This window comes from Panthera pardus, unplaced genomic scaffold (genome assembly GCF_024362965.1).
Source record: "Panthera pardus isolate Hobbes unplaced genomic scaffold, ASM2436296v1 HiC_scaffold_11, whole genome shotgun sequence".
NCBI lineage: Eukaryota > Metazoa > Chordata > Mammalia > Carnivora > Felidae > Panthera > Panthera pardus.
Window position 1 is genome coordinate 51,333,810 of NW_026526666.1, and position 18,345 is coordinate 51,352,154.

At 38.2% G+C, this 18,345-nt stretch overlaps 1 protein-coding gene across 1 annotated transcript in view; it reads right to left on the bottom strand.

Annotated features, from left to right (window-relative positions):
• Window positions 1-2,580: 2,580 nt before the first annotated feature.
• IL23R (interleukin 23 receptor) overlaps window positions 2,581-18,345 on the bottom strand; it is a 57,755-nt gene continuing 41,990 nt past the window's right edge. The window contains exons 8-11 of the mRNA XM_019448934.2: window positions 11,557-11,646; window positions 8,810-8,915; window positions 7,799-7,889; window positions 2,581-4,244 (exon numbers count right to left, since the gene is read on the bottom strand). Of these exons, the coding sequence (XP_019304479.2) occupies window positions 3,591-4,244; window positions 7,799-7,889; window positions 8,810-8,915; window positions 11,557-11,646 (941 nt within the window). The 3' untranslated portion in view covers window positions 2,581-3,590. The remainder of the gene's footprint in view (window positions 4,245-7,798; window positions 7,890-8,809; window positions 8,916-11,556; window positions 11,647-18,345) is intronic.

Here is an 18,345-nt window from a genome sequence, read left to right on the forward strand (position 1 = left end):
GCCTGCTTTAGATTCAGTGTCTCCCTCTCTTGCTCTGCCTCTCCCCTGGTCATTCTCATTCTCTCTCTCTCTCTCTCTCTCTCTCTCTCTCTCTCTCTCTCTCTCTCAAATATAAATAAATATTAAAAGAAATAGAAAAGAAAAGGGAGGTAGGGTGTGAGGAGGATACTAGAGCAGGGGAAATTGGATGTCCCTTAATCAGCTTTAGTATCGTCTGGAACTGGTGTTCCATCTTGCTTCAGCATCACTGAGGATTAATCTGCTTTATTTTGTATTTCTCTCCCCTTCTTCCCTTCCAATGGTATCTTGAGGGACTTTTTTCTGCCTCTTTCTCTCTTCTTCCTCCTCCTTCACCCATACTAATAAGCATGGCGTCTCCATTTAGGAAGCAACAAATTAACAAACATTGTAGACTCAGAGAAAGAAAGTTGATAATAAGCCCAAGGGCTAGATGGAAAGATAAAAAGATACACTTGCCCCCAAAAATCTACAGAAGATTCTGGCTAAGAAAGGGGAGGTGGTGGGGCTTTGGGTTAGGGGCAACTTGTACAAGAGACCAAGACTCCAGCCCTACTGTTATCCTCTTCCCAAAAAATGTAAGATCCTCAAAGGGCATATATTGTCTGGTTTTTTCCCCCTAGACTATAAGTCCCAAGGATGCAGGGACTTGGCTTGTGTTGTTAACGTCTGTATTGGTCAAAGTGCCCTGCACATTGTAGGGGCATTCGATACTTTAGTAAACACTTGTTGAATAAAAGCACCATTGGAAGAAAACCCTTGCTCACTTACCAAGGTTGCATTATGATAAAACCATTAAAATTTTCCTTGAGTTGGGGCAGTGGCAGGCACATTGCCTCCATCATAGGTATAGCCTCAGTTTTTAGTCTGTTGGGACCAACAATGACTAAAAGCAAAGATGGAACAAGAAGTATCTTCTCTGTGCTGAATAGTGATGTGGGTGTGGAAAAGATACCCTGGAAAGAGAAAACAGCCTCCTTCACACTCCAGGGGACCAGAAGTTCTAAAGGAGACACTCACTGAAATGGAAGCATACACAGATCAAATAGTGCTGCAATCCTTTCAGCTTGACAAAAGATTTTTTGATGTGTGACCAATTACAATTATACTGAAATACACTATGAAAATACTCATCATATGTTAATAGATGTCTTTATCATATCGATAAACATCAGGGATTTGTCTCAGTCTTTTGTTATCTCTATCCCAAATACTACCTGCCTTTTTTCTTCATTATATTCTCCCTTCAAAGAAGAATAAAGGAAAGGCATATGGTCAGTTACAAGTCAAGAAATTTAATATTAGCATTTCATTAGTGGTTTAAAACATGCTCCTTTCAGAATATGTAAAGTACAACAAATATATACATACTTTAGGATAAACAGAAAAATTCATAGCAAGGGATAGGTTTTTTACAGTGTGAATAGTAATGTTCCATTTTGGAGCAAAATGGCTTTAATAAATGATACTAAATAAAATAAGAAAGATTGTCAATACAAAAAAAGAAGTGAATCGTGACAAATTGCTTATATGCTGGATATTAAATAGTTTTCATAGATAGAATGGCCATATGATTTATCATCCAAATGGGATGCTTCTAAGAGTGAAAGGGTACACTGGTCATAATTAGCACTGGGGCAGCAGACCATAAATCAGAATAAACCAGGGTATGTGGTCATCTTCCTCATGGGGACGCATAACGACAATAAAACTGCTTTTAGGTTTGTTTGTTTGTTTTTTATTTTGAAAAGAAAAAAAGCTAAAAGAAAATGAAATAGGTTGTCCATGTGCTAAACACACAGTAGGTCCTTTTTTCATTAACTGCTCAATTTGTTGTAATAAACTAATCTGAATAATAAATTATTACTGTTGAAACTGATTAGAAAAGAGAAATTCAGTGGGTAATCTACCCTATTTTCAAAGTATTCTGCTCATTAGAAAATTTTTTCCCTGGACCATAAAAATTAATCAGAATAGAGAAGTCTGCTGAGTACCATCTCTCAGCTAAAACACACATCTCATATTTTAAGATCACCTGTCTTTCAGTATTGACCTGGTTGTCAGATAAAGTTCATCTCTAGTCCCATACCTTATTGAGTGTAGCCATCAGAAGCACTGTGTTGAGAGGATTCTGAGGTCACCTTAGGGCTTAGCAGAAAGGTGTGTGGTGCTCAGTTAGGATGTCTACAGGAGATATGGATACGGGACGATGGCATGTTTGGCAAATATTGCCATCCCAGATTTGGACAAATATCTGTTTTAACAATATTTTTCTGACATATATCTAATTATGTGGGGAACAAAGGCAAAGAAAATAGTTAAGTTTTCTTAAAACTTACAGCCCATTGACAAGTCCTTGAGATAGGCAGAATGACCTTCCTCTAGGAACTCAACAGCCTAGATGTTAATATTTTGCTAAGGCCAAAAGGCAATCTTAGCTTAACATTATCCCGACTTCCAGGATCCTATGAGTTTACTTCAAACATACAGAAATTCCTTTGGAAACTTCCTTTATGTCCACCCCCCCTAGATATACATTAGCAGTCATCCTCCAGGCATATGGCCCACTAATATACATCTGAAGGGTCTCATGACCGAGATTTTACTAGACAGTAATAAATGACCTTTTCCCAACAAGAGCTAGCTCCCTCAAGGTCCTGGAAACCTTGCTTCCAAAATTCCTTAGAGACTTACCCTATCCCTAACCCCCTCCCAACTTGAAGGTATACAATCAGTCACCCGTCAAAACTGCAGTGCAGCTCTTTCTGCCCATGGGTCCTGTCCCTGTGCTTTAATAAAACCACCTTTTTGCACCAAAGATGTTTCAGAATTCTTTCTTGACCGTTTTCTCTGAATCCCCAAATTTCAACATCATCTAATGCATAGTTGATCAGAAAAGAAATAATTACACCTTGCTGATATTGCATCTGCTATTTCAGTTGTATCAGAGTGTAATTAATATACCAACTACACCACAGGACAATAATGCATCACTCTTAACTTGAATGAAGACAGCAGTTTCATGATGTCCTCACTTCATTGTTTTATAACCTGATTAGTCCAAAATCAAAATAAGGAAAGATCAAATCCCTACTACCTGAATGGAAAGTAGTAGAAACAATACAACAAACATGCTAATTAATTTCTTCTCTGTTTCTATTCTTGTTTCTATCTTGTTGTTGGGGACTATGTTTTTGTCTACTCAAGAAAATTTTAAGCCATAAAATGAAAATTAAACTTTCTTCTCCCTTGCAAACAAACATTGACATCTCAATTTTTAAGAAGTATTTTCAACATTTATTTCACTGCCACATATCTTCTACTATTTAACTTTCTTGTAATGGAGAGATCCGTTCTGTGCCTTGCAATGAGGAAAATAAAAAGGATTTAGTTGATACTTTTTGAAGGTGTACCTAATATTGGTGCTCCTTTTGTGAGTATGAAGTATGTTCCATCTTTGGATCTTAATTCTCTAACTTTGAAAAATAGGGCAGAATTAAATTTATATTGAGGAGGAGATCCAACTTTAGATTCCAAGACAGCTTTCCCATATTAACTTTGACTATGCAGCTCTACTTTTCCAAGAGTGAAATTGTATTGAAGTGGTTTTCCAAAATATTTTGTGGAAAATAAGAGTTAATGGATGGCAACTCCTCATTCATGATCCCCAAACAGGAGACGAATTCATCAGGCAACAGAGTCTGTTCTGGAAGAGTTTCATTGGGTGAAACATTTTCCAAAAGCATGGTAGTTTCTCCCTCTACTGAGTTTTGCATGTCCAGAGGACTGCATTCTCCTTGATTCAGAATAAGGCTTAATTCTTCAAGAAATAGTGTGTTGCTTAGCGAATTCATACTTGAGACAGGGAAAGCAAAATTAGGATATTTTTTAAACATGGCATTTTTCCCCAGGTCTATGGAATCAGCTGGTGGTTTGAGAGTTGAGGAAGCTGTTTCATCATTTTTGCTGAGATGGTTTCCCCCAGTGAGAAAAGTTGAAATCTGGGGTTTATACCCAGGGCTGAGGCCAGGAATATATACAACTGTAGTGTTGGTGAGTAGTGACTTTTGCAGGCCGTCTCTGGTCTCTAGGGATTCTGTATTCTTTTCCATCTTATAGTCTGTGGGTTTGTGTTCTTCTGGGAGAAAGATTTCTATCTCTGTAACCACTGGATCAACATATAGGACCTGTTCGCTGGAATTATTATCTGTAAATTCACTTTTTTCCTAGGAAGAAAGATTTTTTTGTTTAATTTTACAAAAGACATTTAAAGGGGCTAACTGGGTAATTAAAGAAGAACTGGAATTCTGCTTTCCCTTGGCTTTGCTTTTCCCCTCCCTCTTCTGATATTGTTTCTCTTCCCATACAATTTCCTCCTTTTGTTATCCTGCTCAATTCCAGATCTTTATTAAATTCTCCGATGAGGAGACTGAAGGAAAGGAATAATAGAGATAAGCTGTTTTAAGCACATGTCTTGGCTTAAAATTTTTAAAGAGAATGATGTGTCTTGCATATTAACTTGCATATTATTTCAGTGCCTTTTAAAGTTTGGAAGTTTAATGTGTTGGAATATTTCTTAATATCATGGAGCCTTACTACAAGAAAATATCTCATTGCTTAAATAAAAGAAAGGAAGGTAGAAGAATCCTGTTTTGTTTCTGATTTTTGAATAAAGTAGTAATAAATATTTTGTGCTGGGGTTATAAAGGGGTATAATTGTATAAAGCTATACAATTCAGACATGAACAGGTGGATCAGTGAAGAAGGTTTTTATTGATATAAAAGCCTAATGACTCTTCTGGGTAAGAAAATGACTTGAGGCCTTGCAGCTGATGGCTGACTTCCCAAGGCAAATAACTCCCATCCAACAAATTATAGCCAGTTATAAAATTATAAAATTATAGCCAGTTGCTATGGGCTGAAATGTTTGTGTCCCTCCAAAATTCATATGTTGAAGCCCTAATCTCCAGTGTGATGATATTAAGAGGTGAGACCTTTGGCGGGTAATTAGGTCATGAGGGTGGAACTCTCGTGAATATAATTAGTGCCCTTATAAGAAGATACATGAGACTGTGATCTCTCCTTCTGCTATGAGAGGATACAGCAAGATGCTGGCCATCTGTAAGGGAGATCTCACCAGGAATTCAACCTGCTAGTATCCTAATCTTGGACTTAACCAGCCTCCAGGACTGCAAGAAATAAATGTTTGTTGTTTAAGCCACCCAGTCTATTCTGTTATAGTAGTTATTCTGTTATAGTAGTCTGAGCTGACCAAAATACCACCTTTTAGTCTGTTGGCAGAAAACAAAACTTCATCTGAAGGTTTGCTTCTAATACCAGGAGCCCAGAATGGGCAGGAAGTTTAGCAAAAAGGAAGACCTTGAACAAAGCAGCATGAAGTGTCATTCAAATTTCCTTCAGGCTCAACCTCCTTAGGGAGCTTACCAGTTTTGGGTTGGAAAGGGCAAACACGTAGTCAAAAGTCAGATGAAGTCAAAGAAACTAGACATGCTGTAAGAAATGAAGAATACAAGGTAGCTGTGTTCAAAGAAGGAGGCATTTTCTGCACTTCAGGCTGGCAACTGAGTGAAATGGGTGGGAGTCAGACCACAGTAAAGGACACAGAGGAGCAACAATGTGGAAGACCATTCCAGAGTGAGGACGATAAAGGAAGAAGAGGATCTGACCACAACAAGGTCAAGGACAGTTCTCTGGGTCACAGAAAATCCCTAATTCCCTAGGATAATAATTAGTGGGGGAACAAGATAGAACTACCAGGTGGAAAGAATATTAAGATTATAGTGTTTATTGTCTGTAGTTTGGTGGATATATGCTTGTCCTTCAGTGACTTGTTACTTATGTACTTCATTATATGTGTGGGTTTAGTCGTTCTAGATCACCCCTTCACTATTAGCAGGTAACACTATAGTCTTCAAACTCAGCCACATGCAAACCCTTTCTCTCCTTCAAGTATACAGAGACAGGAATCCCTCCTTCAGCCCAAAGTGAACCTTTTCACCTCATCCCTTTAGAACATCCCCTCCCCTCTTCTTTATAGTCTTGTTGGATCAATATTCCCTCTTTCTCTGTAGTAGTCCCTCTTAAGCCTAACTAATTTAGTATAAACACACTTCTGATTCATGCCCCTCTGAAGCTACTGTTGTTCATTCATTGTACTAGATGTGAGAGCTGACCTTATGTCAGCATAGCCCCTTTCTCTACTTCCCTTTAGAAGAATGTCTTCATTCTCAGCCTCCACTTCCTCACTTACTAATCACTTCTCAACTCACCAGTGACTTCCCTCTCATCAAATTCCATGGACTCATTTCACTTTTTATGTTATATATCCTCTAAAAAGTAGTCAGCCCCATGGTTCCTTGCTTCTTGACACTTTGCTCACACCACATGATGCTTTTTCTCTGACCCTCCTCTGCCTCTCTCCTAGGACCTTGTCTATTCCAATGGAAAAGCTCTTAGTGACTCCTCATTGTCTTTAGCAGTTTTCAATCCCTAACAGTGTTCTCAACCTCAGATGCATAGTGGAATCACTGTGGAAGCTTTCAACAATACTGATGCCTGGGTCTCCCCATGCCCTCCCACCCCAAGAGATCTTGGAATGTGGCCCAGACATCAAGATTCCAATATGCCACCAAGGCTGAGAACTACTATCTTAGGGACATCTCTGGGGTTGGCTAAGGAGTTGATTAATGGGCTCATCAGAGCTCCAAACAAAGCCACTTTTATTTGTTTTATAAATTGTTGTTTTCCTCACATCTTTTGAACAAAAGGTTTCTAAGCTAAAATTAAATTTTTTAAACAAGTTTGAACATCCTTGTCAACAGAATGAAGTCTGAGTTCTATGATCTGATCCTACTCACCATTCCTGCAGTACACCACCCACTCCTCACATCAAGCCTTTCAATAAAGCAACACTTCATTGAAACATGTGCTTCTCACCTCTGTGCTTTTGCTCATGCTGCCCTCTCTATTTTGAATGTTTTCTGTTTCTCCTAAGTGACTCCTTCTCATCTTTCGTATGCTTCCTCTATACCCCTGTCATGTTTGGTTTCATTTCTGTCACTGTACTATATCACTGCAAGGCCGTGCTTGGATGATGTGTCTGTCCCATTTACTGGGTTTGGAGCCCCTTAATGATGAAACTGGGATGCCAAAAAATAGAAGGAGCACATATAGCAGAACCTTTCCCCTTCTCCAGAATCAGCAGTTCCTCCATAATTAGCATAGTCCCCTATTACCTCAGGGTCTTCCCAGCACACCCTTCTATTCTTTTTGAGATAGAAACTTGGCCTCACCCCTGGGAGACCATCATATTTATTTTCCTCTCACATTTATTTTCTCAAATCCATTGAGCTTCAGCAGTAAAGCAGATCTCACCTGCTTCTCCAGGCTCATGTAAAACAGAAGCCCCTTTGTGTCTTTAAGCCTCATTTTATTGAGATTTTCTGCACTCCTCCTGTCGCTGAAGTCAGCCATCAGCTTTTGGCCATCACGTGACTGACACTTGGCCCACAAGCTTCCTCTTTACTTTTCTCTTTTGAATAGCATTGTTTCTTTCTTCCTTCTCTCTTTCCTTCCCTTAACTTTATTCCCTTATCTCTTAAGTATAATTTGAAATATGTATAATTCTGTTTTGACATGTGTTTATACAATTATGCTAAAATGTACACACATTTATTTATTTGAACAGAAATTCTACTCTAATTGTTGGATTGCTCTTTTGGTCTTAGCTGCCACTTTTTATTTGATGGTGTTTGGTTACCTGTAGCATTTTTACGATACTACTGTTTTCTATATTAGGAATATCTTCATGAAGCCACTTTGGTATTAGCAATAAGATTCTTCTTTTAATTCTAGGAAACAAATATCACACATTAGAAGAAGCATTTTACTTTAGGATTGATTCAGGCAATCACATAGGAGATGAGGAAATCAACTGGAATGGGAGGGAAATGCATAATAAAGATTAAACTTCCTGATGCAGATTTCCATCTCTTACTTTAGAAAGTTAAGTGGGAAGTTGCTTCAATGTCTTTTCAGATTTTCCTCCTCTCTCTATTGCTCTGCTTTTCTCTAATGAGGCAGAACATTTTGAAACACTCACACTAGATTCAAGGTAAGTGGGAGAGCCACCATGGAAGTAAAACTGTACGCACGTTAAATATGGCAAAGCAGGGGTGCCTAGGTGGCTCAGCCAGTTGAGTGTCTGACTCTTGGTTAAGTCTCAGGTCATGGTCTCACGGTGTCTGGGATTGAACCCTGTGTTGGGCTCTGCACTGGCAGGGCAGGGCGTGCTGGGGACTCTCTCTCTCTCCCTCTCTCTCTGCTCCTCCCCCACTCATGCTCTCCCTCTCTCTCTCTCCCTCTCTCTCTTTCTCTCAAAATAAACATTTGAAAAAAAAAAAGAAAGAAAGAAAGAATCCAGGCACTGTAGATAAACTTGGGGGCACTGTGAGCAGGCTGTGTAGTGAAGGAGAAAACATGACTTGTGCTATCAGCCGGTTCTGGGCTCCTGGGTTAGTGCTCAGTGACCTTGGGCTGACCACGTAACCTCTGGAAGCCTAAAGGAAATGATCTGGTTTCCAGCAGGGTCATTGTGAGGATTAAACCAATGACATGTGTAAAGAGTTTGGCATGGGTCGGTAATCATCAAACACTGCTCATTTTATTTTTGTCTTTCTCTGATTAAAAATGTTGATGGGTTTTCCTAGTAAATAACTGAATTGACTAGGTTTGGTATAAATTAGAAAACAGAAATTCTACGAAAACATACCCAGTTCGGAGAGATCTGTTAAATATCCCAATCAAAGAAAGAATCGACAACATGACAGCAAAGAAGATCATTCCCAATAAAAATCCAATGTCTTGTTGCCTGTTGTCTGAAAGGAGAGAAAAATAATTTTAGCTAAGCATTAGTGTCCATGGGATGTCTGAATCATTGTTCTCTCTGTGCCAAGCAAAAGTCATTGATCTCAAAGGAAAAAAAGGAAGGGGAGAACAAAATTAACCTTTCCCTTAGGCTGTGTGTACAGTGACAGCCCTTCCAAACTGCACAATATCTTTTATTTGAGAAAATTGGGCTGCATGTATCTGGTACCAATGGGTTTCTAGAAGTGCATCTCTGGCAATTGTGGTCAGCATTAGACCCTTTTCTGAGCTTGTGCATGCATATTTTATATAAAAGGGTTTAATGATGAATCTCATTTGTTTTGTCTGACACAAGTAAGAATTCCCAGTTGCTGGTAACAGAGTCTAAAGGTAGCCACAATCACAGCTGAGGTTTTTTGGGTTTTCTTTTTAAAATTTTGAGCAAGAAAGAAGTTAATGTACAACTTGTCACCATTCTTCAAAATTTATTGTTCATGAGTTTTTTCTGCTGAGAAACAGAAACAACCTAAAACAATATATAAGAAATGCAAATTGATATATATCTTGCACTCATATTTTATTTTAAAAGCAATGCTTTCCTTACATTTTGAAGCTTAATTAATCACCCAAAATCCTTAAATAATTATGATATATTCAACACATGTTACCTACTAGGCTTGTCACATTTTCTCCCTAGTACATGAAAAAAAATCCTATTTTCAATTTTCAAATACAGACTATAATTGAGACTTGTCTGCCACAGTGGAGTTTGTTCTGAGTGATGATGGGTTTTTGGCCTCCTTTCCACTCTCCTTCCCCACTTCCTCACTCCATTTGGCAAATATTTATCAGATACTTACCATGTGGCAGACACTTCACTGGCCCTGCCCTCGTTATTTTCCAGCTGCACCTGCCATACACTTAGGGGTCTCCAGGCTATCTGGCCCCTGTCCTTAAACCAACTGGTGTTCAGGGGTTGGGCCAGTGTAGCTTAGCTTGCTCCAAAGTTCTAGGGGGATACGGAATTAATGTTTTCCTAGGACTAGAATTCTATTGCTGAAGATTTCACACAACTAATGGGAGGTAGTGGGTGCCACATACCCTTGGGGGTTAGTGCCTGGGAAAGACTAGAGAATCCCCTAATAACATGGGGCCAGGCAGCCAGGCATAGGGGTCTAAGGATAGAGCAGAGTGATCAAGAGACAACTGGAGATACCTGGGTTCAAATTGGGCTCTGCCCTTACCAGCCCTGTAACCTCAGGGCATAATTATGAGCCTGCTGAAACTCAAATTTCTTCTTCTGGAAAATAGAGACTATAACACCTATCTTAATAGGGCTGCCATGAGCTCCTGACCTCCCCAGTTCCCACAGAAATATCAAGGGGCAGGCCTGGGGAGGCATCTGTAATTAAGGATATGTACTGAGCCAAAACACTTGGCTCATTGATTTGCATGTTTAAAATCAGAGTGGCCTCACCTTGCTTCATGTTTCTTTATAATACTTAACTGCCACCTGACTCTTTTCTTGTTGTTTTCCTCTTTGTTTTTCTCCTCAACTGTCTAAAATGGAAGCTCCATGAAGACAGGGGCTTTGTTCATTTTTTTCACTGCTGATTTCCCATCCAGGACAGTGCCTGGCACACAGTAGTTACTTAATGAATATTTGTGAAACAAATGAATGGAAGTCCAAAGACTGTCAATGTAACCTGCAAAAATTCTGGTACTATACCTGCCAGATTTCGTTTTTTTTTAATTTTTAAAAAATATTTATTCATTTGTTGAGAGACAGAGTGAGCAGGGGAGGGGCAGAAAGGAAGGGAGACACAGAATCCAAAACAGGCTCCAGGGTCTGAGCTGTCAGCACAGAGTCCGACACAGGGCTCAAACTCACAAACTATGAGATCATGACCTGAGCCAAAGTCAGAGGCTTAACTGACTGAGCCACCCAGGTGCCCTTATTCCTGCCAGATTTCTATGCAGGGAGATAAGTGGTCTACCAGTGGTCAGTGATGAAATAGTTATGCCTAAAGTTTTTTAATTTGAAATTTCTATTTAGAGTTATATTTGTCCATTACACATACCTGATGTCATAATTTTTTAACGCCTAAAACATTTAGGTAAGCTCATCAATGGAAAATATTGAATCACACTAACAAAACAGGAGCTAGTTTGTACAAAAGAAAGAGTACAGGCTTCAGGATTTGAAAAACAGGATTTGAATTTTCATCTGTCAGTGTGAACCTGGACAAGTTCCTCAGCCTCTCTGAGCTCCAGTTTTCCCATCTATAAAATAGATACATAACACTTATCTTACCTGGTTGTTTTGAAAACTGAACAAATGTATACAACCAACTACCACATGGTAGACATTCAAATTACGTTGTTGTTTTTTTTTAGGAGTTTTGGGGTCTTGAGCCGCAGCACCTATTGAAATGAAAATGTATCCAACCCATAGCAGAAGCTGGCAAAGTCCACCTAAACCGTTGCTTAAATTCAGTTTTACCTGGATCTTTATTGATAATTTCCATACAGAAAGCTCATGGCATATCTTATTCTCAAGAAATTTATGCCTGGCACATGATTTTTCAGTTGAAGGGTTCAAATGAATGATTGGTAAAGACTACTCAAAAAACCTAAGTAGTATTTTCTTACCAGCGGTAATGTGTCCTTTAAAGATGGAAGCAATTAGAAGCCCAGAATTCTGAGTATCATGTTGGAATGATTTCAGTGTGACCTGGGGGACTTAAACAAAAAGAAAACAGAGTGAACTTCTTACATTTGCATTCAGGTTATTCAATTCCTGAATTACCCATTTTCACTTGTTTGGAGATGATTAAAGTAAACTTTAATAGGCTTGTAAGTGGAATAAAAACAAAGGCTTTTCAGTATGTGTGTCTTTTTCCCTCCTTTTAATTTAATTGGTCAAATCCTAAACACTGAAAGGACAATGAAAACTAACTTGAGTTTATAAAACCTCAAGGTATATCCTCTAATTTCGTGAGGCTTCTAGGCAAAAAATACCAAGGAGCTTTATTTAATTCACTGACAAAAACAAAAAACAAAAAACACAATAACTGGTCTCTCCTTGATTCCTCCCAAAGATGATGCAATAAATTTTAAGTTTCCTTAAGAGCCTCCAAGATGTGTCACTCTTGCCTTTGCACAATCTTTGAGATGCTGTTGGTGAACACTATCTTGGCTCCATATAAGAAGCTCATTTTTGATTAGCAGACACTTTGAGGTTATAACACAGGGGTGGAATGCTATTAATGACTTCCCTCTGCTCCTTTCCCACTGGCAAAGATCCTGGCCAGCCCTGTCTAGTCATAAAGACTGTCAGGTCACGGCTAATGAGAGTTTCTGACCAGGGTGTGGTGAACAGCCTTGGCAGCTAACCTGCTTTCAGTCTGGACTCAAAGCAGTCCTGGAGCTTTCTTACCTGGCTCCTTTCTCCTGACAATTAAAAGCTGCCAGAGGTGACTTCAAGGACACTATTCTGCTAACTGACAGAAGACATTCCTGAAAATGGTTCTAAGCCCTGGATTCCCAAGGGTGCCTCAAGCCCTATGTATTCAATTATTCTGATTTCAGTGTTCAAATTCTTCCTTTTGAGGAATTACTTGTGGGGCCTGGGAGAAATCACAACTTGAGGCAGGCTTAACTGCCACCGTGATATCACAGGCTTGTATAACAAGCTATGTGGCCCAGACAACTCTCTTTGAGAAAAAATATCATGGAGTTTCAATAAAAAGGTTCCTATGGTCTTTGGAAATTTTTGAAAAAGGTCAATCTGGGTGCAGGTACAGGCTCAGTAGTTTTCTAAGAACAATGGGTAGTGAATTCTAGAAGGTGAAAACATCAGAAGAGCCAAAAGTACTTTTCTGTGTTTTTATTCTGTCTTCTCTATAGCAAGAGGAAAATGTTGCAACAGTGAATTGTAACAAATCAGAAATTCTTTCTGGTTTCTCATTGCTTCACTAAGTCTCTTTTGTTCCCAAGTATGTGGTTCCATCAGACTCCGAGGGAGAAAGGTTATGCCCCAGTGGTCACCAGCCAGATTTATTCATCAAAATTAGTATTTTGTAGGCTATGTTCATTCCCAGGGAGCCCAAGTAGGACTCTGCATCTACATTATTTTGAAATTTTAAGACTAAAAATATTACATTAAAATGTAACACAATTTTCAATTTGGCAAGATCACGGGTTTGTAGCATGTTGCTAGATTATTTTTGTTTTCACTTACGTTATTTTAAAAGTAGCATTTTTATTTAAAAGTAATATGTGCTGCTGTTGGTTTTTAATGCAGGTTAATTTAATTCTGCTGTATAAACTACAGGTAGTTATTTAGCAATGAAACTTCAGTTATTAATTTGTATCACATAAAAATAATGTTTATATCTAACTAGGGCTTTATTAGCCCTAATAGAATAAACACAATCATCCTTTAGGGCCTTTTTGTTATCAGAGTTGCAAATCAACCAGATGCATTCATTTAAATTAGATTAAAGTCATTTAAAATGACATTTAAAATAATTATCAGAGGGTAATTTCACAAGGAATCAAATATCTGAGGTGAGACAATTTATAAATAAGATTGTCAGAGAAGAAATCAAGCCAATGACAAAATGTTTAAGCACAGGACTGAAATGAAGCCATCCATACTGGACTATATTCTTCATGGTATACTGACACCAAGTGGCTGGGTCATTTCTTTTTAAATTGTACTTAATATTAATCAGTATGAGAGCAGTAACCTTAATAGAGAAAAAAAAATTAAGAGGAAGAATAAAAGAGAGAGAAAAATAACCATCCCTAATCCTATCCCCTTGATCCTTTTGCCAGCAGTATTTCAAGTATTTCAAATAATTTCCAAGTATTTAACACAGAAAAGTGTTCACAAACAGAGTGATGTACACACACACAGAACCTTTATAACTGAAAAACATTGTTTCTATCAGCTCTAATCATCAGAGCATTACCAAATGTGCTAGAAAAATCTCATGATATTTTCATTATTAATTTAATATCTGTGGTGCTAGGTCCATAATGAGACAATTCTGTCTCTGCTTGTTTTTCTCACCACACATACCTGGATATACTCAGAAACTCACTTTATCTCTAATTTGGTAAGAGTTTTTATATAACTTATACACACTGGTATTGGACTTTAGAATTAGTCTTGCTGAAGACAGTGTGTTTAAATGAAAATTAGAAGGAGTTTAGAGTAGTTTTAAACAAAAAAATGTAGTTTCCTATTCTTGGAAAAGAACTTGAAGCACATAACATAACTACATTCTGTGGCCCATCAGATGCTAGACTATTTGTATCAAATCTCAAAAGTGCTTGGTTTTAGTAATAATGTATTTTATCTGTTTCTGAGGGATGATACCAAATCTGACTCCTCAGTCTTTTCCCTCTATGTCTGCCTAGTGTGTTTTATTATTCTTTTTAAGTGACCACTCATTGAGTACTGATTATGCTCAAGGTAATGTACTAGATTTTACATGTTTTCTGTCATTTAATCCTTACAACAACCAAAACAGTTAGAAAATACTGTTGTCCTCGTTTCATGGATGAGGACACAGAGGCGTAGTAAAAAGGATAGATGACTTGCCCAAAGTCACCTAGGTAGAGGTCAAAGAGTGAAAATTCCCATCCAGTCCTGACATGTGGTCTGTGCTGGTCACTGGCTCTGTTAATTAAGAACCTCACTTCTGCAGCAGGATGGCTCTGGGTGGGGCAGGTGAGTTGGTCCTGCAAACAGCTTCTCCCATGCTGAGACCTAGCCACTGCTCCTCCAGGGGCTGGCCACAGTGTATGAGAACTGCCTGGCCTTGTAGGACTCCATCCCATACCACAATGGGCTGTGGTTGGCCTGACCCACTTAGCACTGACCCTAGAATCTTCCATCCTATGGTAACTTCCATGTGAAAGCCAGCTATTTTCTTTGATTATACAAGCAAGGCACGCTAATTGTAGGGTGCTTGAAAAGTATAAAAGAGTATGGAGAAGAAAGTGCAATTTTATACTTGTTCACAAACTAGAAGCAATCACTTTTTTAATGTATTTGTTAACAGTCTTTTGTGTATATCTGTACCCTAGTGGATATCATTCTCTTTATGATCTAAATATCGTGTCTTGTTTTTTCTTTTCTTTCAATATTGTGTCATGAACATTTCCTCTTTTTATTAAAAATTGTTCAAAACTGTCATAGCAATTTAATATTTCATCATGTTTGTACGGTATTCAATCGTCCCCCTATTGAGAAACTGTATAGCTTGGTGGTTTCAAACACCGTCTTTGGATTCAGACAAAATTCAAATCCTGGCTCCAGGAGTTGCATGGCTCTGGGTAAGTTGCCGAACCCCTCTCTGACCAATTTCTTCATTTGTAAAACTGGATAATAACATAGTACTTCACCCCTGAGGTCTAATGGGATAGTTCATATCAAGTACTTGGTACTATGCTTTACACTAATTAAAACCTTAATAAGCATTAGCTATTGCTATTATTGGGCTTTGAGATTGTTTCAAAATTCTTACTATTATAATTAGTTTTTGGATAAATATCATTATACATAAATCTTTTTTCCATATCTCTGCTTATTTACTAAGTCTAGATTTCTATTAGTGGAATTACTAATAGATTAATAGTAATCAATTAATAAGTATGGACATTTATAAGTCTTCTTTATTTACTTTTGCCTTTGCCAATCATGGTGTCAAAGCCACACTACCCAACGCCTACATCTTAAAGGTTTTGACCAGAGCTGACACAGGGACGTTTATAGACTTTTTTTTTTTTTTCAGTAGGCTCTAGATACAAGAGGAGACCTATTAAAAGAGACCAAGGGTATGTTTTTCAAATGGTTTTTCTTAACATAAACATCTCCTTTTGTGTTCTTTCTAATCTCCTTCTTCTAACAATCTTAGCTGTTCCATGGTGTTTATGTGCTGTCTTCCCAGGCCAGTTTAGTTCTAGGGTTGGAATTCAACATTATTGGGCTAAAAGTAAAGATTTGACACTATTCCCAGTCAGTCGTCAAAGCAGAAGATGATGGCCAGACCTATTGAATAGGCACCAGAAGCCCAGGGCAGGGAAAGTGATATGTCAGAACAAACTCATTACCACATCTGGAAAAACAAGTCAAATGATGAATCATTTTATGAGTTACAATGTCATCCTTGTGTAGTAAGAATAGGAAGGTGTGCCTAGACGTATCCACAGGATTATCTTCATGCTTATATTCCTAAACTCTAAGTACTTGGTATGTAGAGGGAGGAGAAAGTGAGAAATATATGTATGGTGATCATATGGTTAAAGAAAAAGATGAAGAAGAGGAAAAAGTGAAAAGCAGCAGCCAACTCAGGGAATTTTCCTAAGTCACATAGAATACACAGAGCCGTGGATCTGATGTCAAAGTGTAACAAAACCTTATGTGCAGGAATGGGCAGCTTCTGAGTCTTACTCAGTAGTTTAAGATTTTTCAAAAGTACCACTTTGCTCCCAAGCATAGCATGTGCCTATTCCTGAGTCTAAATAGTCTAGTAGACATTTACTACTTTTTATTTGCTCAGCACCAGGACATATTTCCTTGTGGGCATCCTAGAACAGGTAAGAAGCAGAAAAGGCTTCCCACTGTGGAAGCCTCAATGGAACAAAGATTCCCTCTCCCCATTGCCAGCAAGTAGCTATAAGCAGATAACCTAAACCTACCTGAACAGATGATTTCCTCTCTCCACTGGCACACTACTCAGTTCCAGGAAATTATTTATAGCAGCAGCTATATGCAAGGTCTGGTAACAGTAGCACCATGGGGAGTCCAGGCAGGGCAAAAGACAGGCAGTGTTAGTGACCACAGTGCCAGCTATGGGGTCCTCACCAGAGTCTTCCGGACTACAATTTTGGCTGTGGTTCTGGCTTCTGCTCTCCTTTGTATCCTACTTGTGACTGTTTGCCTACTGATTTCTAGCTATCTTTCTAATATTTCTGCTTGAGAGGATTTATTTGATTGCTTTTGCTGGCACCAAATCACAATGACTAGTAAAAATTGCAATAATAGGTGGTGGGGTAGCTAGGTGAGGAAATGTGGTAGGACAAATAGTGACCTCCCTACCCCCCAAAAGTGTACATGTCCCAATCCCTGGAAACTTTGAATAGATTAATTTATATAGCAAAAGGGATTTGAGATGGGGAAATTATCCTAGATTATAGCGATGGGTACAATGAAATCACAGGAATCCTTACAAAAAGGCAGTAGGGTCAGAGTCAAAGAGAAAGAGATTGGAAGATGCTATGCTTCTGGCTTTGAAGATGAAAGGTGGGGCCACAAGCCAACAAACGTAGGTGGCCTCTAAAGTCTGGAAAAGGCAATGAAACTAATTCTCTCCTAGAGCCTCCAGAAAGAATATAGCCTTGCTGATATCTTGACATTAGCCCCAGTGATACTGATTTTGGATTTCTCACCTCCAGAATTAAAAAATAATAAATGTGTATTGTTTTAAGCCACATAGTATTTGGCTAAAGTTTGTAATAACTTGTTTAAAGAGCAATAGGAAACTAATACTGGAGGTTATTACTTTCTCATAGAAAAGCATAATCTGTATTCTTTATTAGTGGATATTGTGAACCTCAGAGATTATAAAGCTCTTATACATTTTTTTTATTCTACAGAACTCTGGTTCTTTATTAGGGATAGGACATGAAGAAGATTAAATAAATCCATATTAAGAGTCTAAACTGATTAGTATTTCAGGGAACACTGTCTGTTTAAACCCGTTTAGTAACCATGAATGTACACATTTATAATCCATCTCAGTATGAATGAATCAGAAACCCCTAATACAAATAATGGAATTTTTGAAAAGTACAATTCTGTGTAGTAGGCTTCTAATCTGTGTTCTATTTAATATCACTTATATTTAGTTCCACTGATGTAACATTTGTTTTCTTTTTTTCTCTTGTGGTCCCTAAAAATTCTGAAAAGTTAATGAGAATTTTTAAGGAGTCATTGGTAATGGAACAACCAATGCTGTTTTGTGAGAACAAAACACAATGTGATTTAATATCTTGCTCATACTTGCCTTCCTCTGGAGAATTGTCAAAAAAAAAGAATATGATTTCTCTGGGAAACCTTCCTACTTCAGGTAGCAATTCAAGCAAGTTAATTAATCATTATGAAATGTGACTGCCCTTCCCTCAGGCCTCTGACTTGTCATTAAAGGGATTATAGAGCCTATGCCTTTCCTTCATTGCAAAGAGAGGTTTGCAGCAGAGTGGAACAACACTCTGGCTTAGCAGTCATCTTTTCACCTTTTTGTATATCAGTAGTATGGAATTTAGGGAACTGACTTTCACATTTTTGGTGTTGGTTTTCTACACTCACAAATTATCTTTTCTCCTTTGGGGCTCTTTCTGTACTGCTTAAAAACCCCAGGAATT